Source organism: Medicago truncatula, chromosome 8 (genome assembly GCF_003473485.1).
Source record: "Medicago truncatula cultivar Jemalong A17 chromosome 8, MtrunA17r5.0-ANR, whole genome shotgun sequence".
Classification (NCBI taxonomy): Eukaryota; Viridiplantae; Streptophyta; class Magnoliopsida; order Fabales; family Fabaceae; genus Medicago; species Medicago truncatula.
The window spans coordinates 40,832,935-40,844,148 of record NC_053049.1 but is presented as its reverse complement, the minus strand read 5'-3'; the positions used below and the strand labels follow the sequence as shown (position 1 = coordinate 40,844,148).

Genomic DNA, 11,214 nt, shown 5'->3' with positions numbered 1-11,214 from the left:
ATATTATCCATAATTAAATTAAAAAAAATCAAGTTTCCTAACTTTTTAATTTCCTTGATTTAAAAATGAATAAAAGCGCATACCCACAGTGACTTGACTCAAGTCAACTATCAAAAACCAACAACCGCCTATCCTGTTATTACACCAAGCAATCAATCTTCTCTCTCTCTAAATCTAATAGCGGCAAAAACACGAACTCGCATCGCATTTGGCAAAAAAGAAAACAAATAAATAACATAGAGACATAAACGGCTTTTTTCCCGCAAATGCGTGGGATAGAGTTTCTTCGCTGTATTCTCATTCCCATGCCTCGTTTCATCGGTAAGTTATCATCATCAACATCTAACAACAAAAATTCAACGAATCGAATAATATCAATAGAATAATTCATTTTATGTATTTATGTATATGTTTATCTATCTATCTATGATCTGATTGATTCATGTATTTATGTAGAGAGATTCCTCCGTCGTTAGATTTGGATCTCTCCACCATGGAAAACATTGCCGCGCAACTAAAGCGCGGCATCTCGCGCCAATTCTCCTCCGGCTCTTTACGCAAAACTCTCAGCCGTCAATTCACACGTCAAGCATCGCTCGATCCACGTCGGAACAATCTCCGATTCAGCTTCGGTCGTCAATCATCGCTGGACCCGATCCGACGGAGTCCAGGTGATGATGAAGACCAGGCGGAACTCACCGTACCGGAGAATCTCGATTCCACCATGCAGCTTCTCTTCATGGCGTGTCGTGGTGATGTTAAAGGGGTTGAGGATTTGCTTAACGAAGGAATTGATGTTAATAGCATTGATCTTGATGGCCGTACTGCTCTTCATATCGCTGCTTGTGAAGGACATGTTGATGTTGCGAAGCTTTTGCTCAGCCGTAAGGCCAATCTTGATGCTCGTGATCGTTGGGGTAGTACGGTAATTTCACTTAAACAATTATTGTTCTAACTGTTTCTATTATTATTCTTATTCTCATCATCATACTTATACTTATTTTGAATTAGTCAATTAGCTCGTGAGTCTTTATCATACATATTAATATTTAATTCAAATTATTTGTTCTTATTTACCTATGATTCTCACAGTTATAATTACGTTGAATCAGTCAAATAGCTCGTGATCATATTATAATTTGAATTCTTTTTTCTTTTTTCTTTTGGTAGTGAATTCTTTTGTTTTTATTTACCCACTTTCATTGTCATTGTTCTAAATTAAGAAGAAGAAAAAAAAAATCATATTCGCAATTATTTCAAAAGAAAAATTACAGTTGCTGTTGCAATTACGCTGCGAATTTTGATGTTGCCGTAAAATGTTAGCAGCAAATGCAGTCGATGCAGCTGCAATTACGGTTTAAACTTTATTTAGCGATTGCAGTTGCTGACCACACTTTAAAACTATATTATACTATTCGATAAGATAATAAGAGAGGGAAGAAAATCTTCAAGTTGGTTTTATTTTATGGATGGGTGATGTGTGAATTTACAATTTCGCACTTTGCAGGCAGCGGCTGATGCTAAATATTATGGAAATACAGAAGTTTATTATATCTTGAAGGCACGTGGAGCAAAAGTGCCGGTACAGTACCTTTCTTTGAATGTTTATGTAAATTGTTAATATGAAAACATGATGCATTGTTGAATTTGGAGACTTGCTGATTAATAATCTTTGATGTGGTTAGAAAACCAGGAAGACTCCAATGACTGTTGCAAATCCTCGTGAAGTTCCTGAATATGAACTCAATCCGTTAGAACTACAGGTTCGGAAGAGTGATGGTATTTCAACGGTACGCTTCTTTTAATTTCTTATTAATGTTTGTTGTTTGATTTTCTTTCTAGTGAAATATTGAAGTGGTAATACTTTGTGCTTAATGTGCTGATGTTCTGTGTATAATGAAAATTGTTAATGTTTTATGGAAATGAGATTATTTAAACATGTGATACTATTAAGTTATGGTACATATTAAAATTACTGGCTGTGGTTCTTCACTCTTATTTGATCAATCTACTTGCAGGGGACATATCAAGTAGCTAAATGGAATGGCACAAAGGTTGCGGTGAAGATACTTGATAAGGACAGTTATTCAGATCCTGATACCATGTATGTATACACCTCAGCTATTGAACATGTTTGTATGATATTTTTCATGCCACTTAATCAGATTGTTTGATGCTTCTTGGTTAAGTTTTTGTCTCAATGCGCGTATCACTCACTACTTCTCACTTTGATTTTTGGTCAAGAATGGTCTGAATTGCTGCTAGTTTTTATAATTTACTACTAAACCATGGCGCTAAATTTTGACCATTTCTAAAATTACTCAGAAATATTTTCAAACACGAGCTCACACTATTGGAAAAGGTGCGACATCCTAATGTGGTCCAGTTTGTTGGAGCTGTCACCCAAAACATACCTATGATGATTGTTCGAGAGTACCATGCTAAGGTAACCTTAACCTCTGTTTCTCCTGCAAAGGGATCATGTTTTTTGTTTTTGGTGGGTGAGGGGGATGAGAGAGAGCCTGTGCTGATAAGGAGGAGCATGAGAGCTGGTAAATTTTAGTAAAATGAGACAGAGTTGGTATTTTCAGTGTTGTAGTATATGATTAACATTTCATTGCTCATATTGATGTTTATTTTTCAGGGTGACTTAACAGGTTATATTCAAAAGAAAGGGCGTTTGTCCCCATCAAAAGTTCTACGGTTTTCTCTTGATATTGCTAGGCAAGTTACCATTTTAAGCAAATATGCTGGGTGGAATCTTTGTGAACATATCTTTAGAAAATCGTTGACATCCTTTTCTAATATTTATGATCTCTTATATGATCATTGATTTTAAAAAAGGGCACCTTTGTCGTTCCTTAGCTTTCTAGTTTATAATGCACCAATAATTATAAATTTATTGAACATTCGTCTGGGTTGTTTATAAAAGTTATCTAAATTTATTGTTAGCAGGGGCATGAATTATCTTCATGAATGCAAGCCAGATCCTATTATCCACTGTGATTTAAAGCCAAAGTAAGACCACTTAATACAATCTGGTATTACTTATCAGTGTATTTTAAATTATATTTTCTCATTTACTGTTCCTTTAATATACGAAATTTCGGTAAGGTGCCAGAAATATTTTGCTGGATAATGGAGGTCAACTGAAGGTAGCTGGATTTGGCACTGTGAGATTTTCACTAATAACACCTGACAAAGCATTGTTAGAACAGCCTGAGGCCAACATTGACCCTTCAAGTAAGCTTTTAAGTATTTCCATTTCTTTAATTGGACTTCATCTCCTTACAAATTGATTTTGGTTTTTCATTCTTCAGTATCTACTTTTTTTACATTAAGGTTCAGTTTAATTATAACTGGATATTTAACATACAAACAATATTTGTGAGTAAAACAAGAATGTCCTTTTCAAGCATGAATTAAGCATACATGTTAATATTTGAGCTGACAACTTTTATTAACCACCCTCAAATCGGATTAAACTATGAAAATGATAAAATAGACAGTACATCTACTTTTTGTATATTAGATCCAGTTGCATCTTTAGCTCGATATCTGCTTTGACTTCTAGGTCAAAACTTGCAGGGGCTTGGAGTTGGCTTAGTCGGGGTAGGAGAGGGTTAAAGAGTAAAATTTTGTGGGATGGCCCATCATTTGGGCCTTGGTGATTTCGACCATGAACATTATTTTTTCTCCATTTGGTGGAGCTGTAAAGGGTTATATGGTTTTGCTGTTTTGAACCTTTTCTCAACTTTTTTGGCTCAGGATATGACTGACATTTAGAGTGTGAAATGAAATGGCTGTATTTATTGTCTACGTGAGACAGAATGCATCTCGCTAACCATCCCTCGTTTATCATCATTTACATTATGAGAATTGACCAAGGGATGATATATTTTTGGAAGGGGTGACAAAGTGCAATTTAACAAAGTGAAAAGGCAAATGAACTTAACATAAGTTTTCACAACCAATAAAATTCAGTGCAGGACAAATTAATCTTTTCTGTAGAAAACTGCGTTCTTTCTAATAACAAGCATAGTATGGATTACAACACTTGAAACGGCTTTCAATGTTTAGTGATTTTCTTACAAATAAATCAGCACTTGTGTGTTTTTCCTTTATTGGTAGTTCAATACTCATTCTGTTTCAAAATTGAAGTCCTTTGGGACAACAAATGCAAGTAACAAGAAAAAAAAAATGCGCGCTGTTGATTTCTCCATCTTGCCGACAGTATGACTTTTATTTGGAGTAGCATATGAATTGATTTAGAAGGTATCATCAGTGATCTGACAATATATAATTAAACTTTGGTGAGTTGCATAAGGAGGGACTATCATTCTGAAGGGAAAAAAAAGACAGAAAAGGGATAGGCATTTTAGGAAAATTAAGAGATTTGTGTTGTTACTTAGTCTTATAAGAATATTTTAAGATTAGAGTCACCAAAAATATCTTTCATTGTTCAATTGATCATTTGGCTGTATTTATTTGTAGGCTTGTACGTGGCACCGGAGATTTACAGAGGTGATGTATTTGATAGAAGTGTGGATGCGTATTCTTTTGGTCTCATTGTATATGAGGTGCCTATTTAATGCAACACCCATAATATTGTTATGATGTTTCATACCTCATGTTTACCAGTTTTCAAAATTGTGTTTTATTGTGAGATTCTAGTTTTTATGGCTCTAGGCCTCTATTGTGCCTTCACTAGGCTCATGAATTTAAATGCTTTGTCTAATGCACTGAAGCGGAAAAGGTTGTGTCATGGCTGTTTGTCATGGCTGTTAGCTCTGGTACTTTGGCTTGTGGTATGCACTCAATTACAAGTGCTATTAAAGCCAAGGTCATGACAGGAAACTGGACGATAACATTGTCTCGATTTTTTCGTACATTTAATGTGTTGTTTTGCGTACAGGGCTATTTAGTGCTCTTCTTAGCTGGGACCAAGTTTATAATCATGTTTTTTGTAGTTTTTCCAAATGCATTTAGTATCACTTTGGTCTTCATATATTGGTGGTACATTAATTGATTAATTTTTTTTTTAAAATTTTATGACACAGATGATAGAGGGTATACCGCCCTTCCATCCCAAGCCCGCAGAGGAAGCTTTGAAACTGATGTGTTTAGAAGGGAAGAGACCACAATTCAAGATCAAAACAAAGAGTTATCCTCCGGATTTGAAAGAGTTAGTAATTCAAACTAAAAATTAGGTCTTCAATTGAAGTGAGACTTTAGTTTAGAAGCTGTCTAACTATCATGGTGTATGCAGGTTGATTGAGGAATGCTGGGATCCAGAACCTGAGGTCAGACCAACATTTTCTCAGGTCATTGCCCGGTTGGACAAAATTGTTGCGAATTGCTCAAAACAAGGATGGTGGAAAGATACTTTTAAACTTCCTTGGTATGTTCCCTAGGCCGATCATCTCCTCATAGAATTTCTTTTATTGAATTCAAAGCAGTAAAGTTTTCATGTATACCTTGAAGAGATAAAATGAAACAACCCTTTTCTTTAAATAATGGTAAGATGGTTGTGGTTCCCATTGTGAGCTCAAATTACAAAGAATAGTAAATTCGAAAAATTCAGGGAAAAGAATCGCTCCAAATGTGTTAGTTTACTATGTCTATCTCATGCTATCCTCTTAGGTGTTAGACACATATTGAAGCTCAGCAGTATACATATAATAACTACTAACAAATTTAGTTTAAGCACATGACAGTATTTGGTATATGTATTCTCTCGATTGTATCATAGAGCACACCTTTCTTCTCATCCCTTGTCATGTATGTTACGTGGCTGGCCATTTTAAGTGGATTTGATCAATCCTTGTTGCAACTTGCAAAGATGATTGATGTAACCAAGCTTTTCCCTGGCTTTAAATGGGGGCCCCTGCTAGTTAACGGTGGGATTGGCCCCCTCAGAGTAGTCGGTCCTTGAGCCGGATACCAATTTTTTTAAAAAATAAAAAACAAAAAGAGAAAAGATGATTGATATAATTGTATACTTGTTAATGAACTTTTTCTAGATGTTGTTTAAACTGCCACTTCTGATATTTCAATACGTGCAGGAAATAAATAAGACGGCCATCAGAGCAAGCAGTAGATATCGATCAGAGTTGTATCATCAAAACTGATTTGTGAGCACCATGTTGTTGTAATGTTAATAGCCATTGCAATTAATAACTTCCGAACTCGAATAGTACGAGCTTGAGTTTGGATTTGAGCACAAAAATGAATTCCCACAGCTCCAATGCTGTTTTCTGTATATTAGAGGTCTGAAAAGACCCTCTCTGTAAAATGTATCATAACCCACACACATTTTAGAACATCTATTTTGAGAAATTTTCTAATAAACAGTATGTTTTCTGCAGTCAGTAGATGTCTACTTATTAATCGACGACCGTATGCTCTTTTTTTTTTTTTTGAAGGAGACGACCATATATATGCTCTTAAAGTTGAAAGAGTGTAGTAGTGTACCAATATAACACTAGGCATACTGGAAAATATTTAAAAAAATAATATTTTGTTTTGGAATTTATCGTAATTATGGTATTTGGCTCTTTGGTAATACCCTAAGGCAACTTCACAAGTTTCGACAATTTGAACTTGCTATAGAACTAATTCCCAGTTTGGTCGATGGAGTGAGGGAAAGCAAATCAGTCACTCATAGAATTCAAACTAAGTTCTCTCAGGTACAAAATAGATTTCTAAAGTAGTATCCACCAATTTGAATAGGAAGAGGGAAAGCAGCACTAGTTGGGGATGTAATGTGGGGATCGGAGACTATGTAGAGTATAGGGTAACCACGTTTGCTTTCCTCCTATTGAATTTGAAGTTTGGCTTGATATACAAGATCTCTTTGCACTGAGGCATACCGAAATGGATTCCTTCAAGTAGTGAATGTAAGCTACAATATTTTGCAACACACTTAAAAAAAAAAACTTGATTCAATCTCATCTCCTGATGAAAAAAATATATCCCCCCTACCGGTATATGAGTAAAACATCTCATGAGTCAAAACTCATTAATTTCTGATAACTTTTGTTTGCGCTAGCGAAGAGATAACACAACATACGTGTTAAGTGTTCTTAGTTCTATTTGTAAGATAAACCCTGGTACATAATCCCGTGTAGACCTTATTACATAATACAAATAATACATTGTTATTGATTATTTTTCACAAAAATATAGTTCGTTATTAGTGAGTGTATTTAAACTTATAAAAACACCTAAATAAATTAGAAACAATAGTTAAAATTACATAAAATAGTAAACTATTACATGTATTAGCAGATATACGAGACGAGAGTGTTTATATGCGTACTAAAGTTTGTTTTAGGGTAAAGACTAATTGATTGACGATCCTTAGCTACAATATGAAAGACATGGTGTGCATTTGTATAGAAATTGATAAATACCTTGTACTCAAATGATTCAAGGTGAGGATTCTTCGTAAAATAAAAAAGATTTCACCCCTATAATTTTGGATTCTTAATATTTTAGCCTTTATAAGGCCTATTTTCAGACCTCGCCCAGATTGCAGAGGCTATTTGAAAAATATTTTTATCACAGGGTGATGGATAATTATGAAAAATCTAAAATTATAGGTGTGAAATTTGTGTTTTTATTTTTAGAGGTGCTATTTTCAAACCTCGTCCAAAAAGAATAATTTACTTGAATGGTTAGAAAGTAACAATATTTGATAGCCGTGCGTTTTCAAAAGTGTATTTTATACGTTCAATAGGAAGAAAGAGAGAAAGAAAGAAAGAAAAAGGAAGAAAATACAAAAGAATATACAAAGGCAAATGAGTGACCAAACAAATAATTAACGTTTCTATGTTCTGAAGTGCTTATTTTGGTCCCCTAACTATAAAACGTCTCAATTTGGTCTCATAAATCTTTCTACGTTTACTAATCTGGTCCTCTCCGATCCTCTCCATTAGTTTTTTAATGTCTAAATTTTTTGATATGATTTTAACCATTTAATTGCATGTCTAAATTTTCCGTCAGCACCTATTTTTTTCACTTTTCATCTTCTCTCTTCTTCTTCCTCATATCTTCGTTGAATTTTTCCAAATTTTTTCTTTCCAAAAACCTAAATCCTTTCTAATTGAAACTTAAATTCACAAAAATTCCAAACCATCAAATTCACAACATCACAAAAAATCAGTAACCACAGAATTTCTTTTTTCTTCTTCTTTGCTTGAACTTTATACCATCTCTAAACCTGGAACATTAGAAGAAAAAAAACAATGATGATAAATTCAATTGAATCTTTGAACATGCAAACGAAAATTCAATGATGATAAATTTGTGCTTATTTGGTTAATCTAATTTTGTTAACAATAACAAAGACATGGCTTAACAACTTTGTTGTTCATGTTGATTTTATTCAATTGATGTTTATGTTTTTGTTCTGAAAAAATAAAAGTGAAAGAAGAGGTGAAAGTTTCAGGAGATTCTGAATTTTTAATGGGATTTTTCTTATTTGTTATTTAGCCACGGTTGAGATTATGCTGCATCCCTCTTCTCATAATTCTCATAATTGAGAGTCTTATCAATAAACAAACACATGATGTGCATATAGAAAACAAGCTTCACGAAGGAGTGGAAAATGGAAGAAATTGAAGACTATAAGAATGAAATGAAGAAGATAGCATAGGAAAGGTACCACCAGTTAGCGAACGAAACTTGAAATGGAGAATTGAAGCTTTTAATAAAAAAATTATGTTTTTAGTTTTCTGGATTTCTTCAAGTTTTTTTTTTTTTTGAAATTATTTGAAGATTGATGAAGAAGATGAAGAAATGTATGAAAAATATTAGGTGTTAGTGGTTCACAGTAAAATACAATTAGACCCTACATGATCCAACGATTCTCTTTTAAAGAAAAAATTAAAGGGTTAAAATTTAAAAATTTAATAAGGCTTATGGTGAACCACCTTTAAATATGATTCACCTTAGAAATTTGATGTTAAAAACTAACGGAGATGACCAAAATAGTAAACGACATAAGATTTATGTGACCAGATTGAAACACTTTATAGTTATGGGACCAAATTAAAAACTAAAAATAAGTTAAGGGACCAAATGATGTATTAAGCCTACATAAATATAACAGGGGTTAACATTTACAATCACTTCATGTTTCTAATATATATATAATATCATTCTCACATTACATGCATGATTCAAAAAGTCATATTTAATAGATGAATAACAAGGACGATATACATTCTTTGAAGATATATTTGTGGTTCATACATGTAGTTGATTGTGTTATTTTTGTGATTGAGATGCATGACTCAAAGAGTCACGTCTAATCCACGTGAACTAGTGGAAATTAATTATTTGTGATTTATCTAGTATTCAAAATCGACATTTTAATTTAGTTTATTGATATATTAATTGTTGTTTTTAATCTTTTATTTAATTAAAAAAACATGCATCCATCATTTGTAAAACCTAGCTCAACTGTCAATACTAATATTGTTAAGTTGAACACCTCCATTCGAATTTAAATTCGGAATCTTAAAGTTATATGTGTAAATTTTATATGGTGTTTACTGCTTCGTCTATTTACAAAATAAAAATAAAACATGCATTCACAAAGATTTAGTAGTTTTATAAAATGCTTCTATTTGATAAATTATTCAAGCTAAGTTGTGAATAAATTACAACAAAAATCAATGTTGTAATGACTATTAGTTTCTTAACATATTTTAAATTGATTACTTTTTAGGTTATTACATATCAGCGAAAATAATAAATTTAGTTGTTTACTTTTTAGGTTATTACATATCAGCGAAAATATTAAATGTGTTGGACAACATCCTTCTTGTGGTTTGATTATGTAATTAAGCTTAATTAGTATGGACACCCGTATCAAGCACGGACTAAAATTTCGTCATAGTTGAGGGAGACAATAATATGATGTATTCAGTGTCAGTTAAATTCAAACATGGAATAAAACAACGAAGGTTTATTAACTAATAAGCGGAAGAAAAAAAAACTAATACTTAAGCATGAAATTTTTGGATGAAGATGCAGTATCATTCTCACTCGTGTGGTTGTTCCTTCTCAAATGTGTCGATCGACCGGTGCTAGCTCCTCCAGAAAGTCCAACGATGGTATGTTATTTATGTTTAACATTGCGGGGAGAAGTTCTTGGTGGTGGAACACAGATATCGTGTCAAGTGTTAGTAAAAATTTTACTTTGTATGAAATCAAGGACGGATCTATGTTAGGACTATGTGGGGCTAAAGCCCCACATGCCTTTCACTATTTTTTTATATATTATAAAAATGGTAATAGTTATTTTGGTCCCTGAACATGTAATAAATAATCATAATAATCTCTCAGTGTATTAAAATTCTAAAATAATTCATGATTTTGTACTTTGTTAGTCATAATAGTCCATGAAGTGACAATAAATAAGTATATTGAAGGACTAATATGACAATATCAATGAAGTATTTGAATGTTAGGGACCATTTTGACTAATGAACTATACAATCAGAGACAATTTAAAATTTTAATACATTGATGGACTATCTTAGCCTCACATGTATCCAATGTCTAGATCTATCCCTGGATGCAAAAGTAAATGTTAAGAAACATATAAGTGAGATGATCGATATACCTAATACACTAAGATTTTGGATGATGATCTGCTGTCAATAGTATGATTAACCTTAACATAATGTGATGATCCAACTCACTGTAGTCTCCATGAGAACTCTGTATGTTTTTGTTGTTACTGAACTCTGAACATTATGATGAACTATTTTGTTAATTTTTGAATGTCATTTATTTAATTTTAATATTAAATTGATGCCAAAACTTACAAGTATAATTTGTGTAGTAGGTAGCTCAAATGATTTGGCATTCATACGGTAAGTGTTGGTTTTTAAAATTTGCATGTTTTTACAAAGTGAATCATTTCACTCATCTGAGAGAATGGTTTCACTTATTTACAAAAATGAGATTTTTTTGATGATTTTCTAAAAGTAAATCGTTTTACTCATTTGAAAATGTGATTTTTTTTAGTGTTTTTTTAAGTGAATTATTTCACCATCAAAGTGAATCATTTCACTATATAGAGAGAGAAAAAAGGGAATTGTTTCCCTTTGTATATTTGACGGTATATTTTTTTAACTTCTTTTATCACATATTTCATAAACATGTTCAAGCGAAATCCTAATCACTTTTAAAAACATG

The 11,214-nt window shown here is 32.7% G+C and overlaps 1 protein-coding gene across 1 annotated transcript; it reads left to right on the top strand.

Moving 5' to 3' along the window:
• Positions 1-124: 124 nt before the first annotated feature.
• On the top strand, positions 125-6,371 carry LOC11426592 (integrin-linked protein kinase 1). Its single transcript, XM_024771788.2, has 13 exons — positions 125-321; positions 457-925; positions 1,508-1,582; positions 1,686-1,790; positions 2,019-2,104; positions 2,326-2,446; positions 2,645-2,724; positions 2,956-3,018; positions 3,122-3,243; positions 4,495-4,580; positions 5,061-5,185; positions 5,270-5,401; positions 6,066-6,371. The coding sequence occupies exons 2-13, from the start codon at positions 494-496 to the stop codon at positions 6,070-6,072; spliced, it is 1,434 nt and encodes a 477-aa protein (XP_024627556.2). The 5' UTR covers positions 125-321; positions 457-493; the 3' UTR covers positions 6,073-6,371.
• The last annotated feature ends 4,843 nt before the right edge of the window (positions 6,372-11,214 follow it).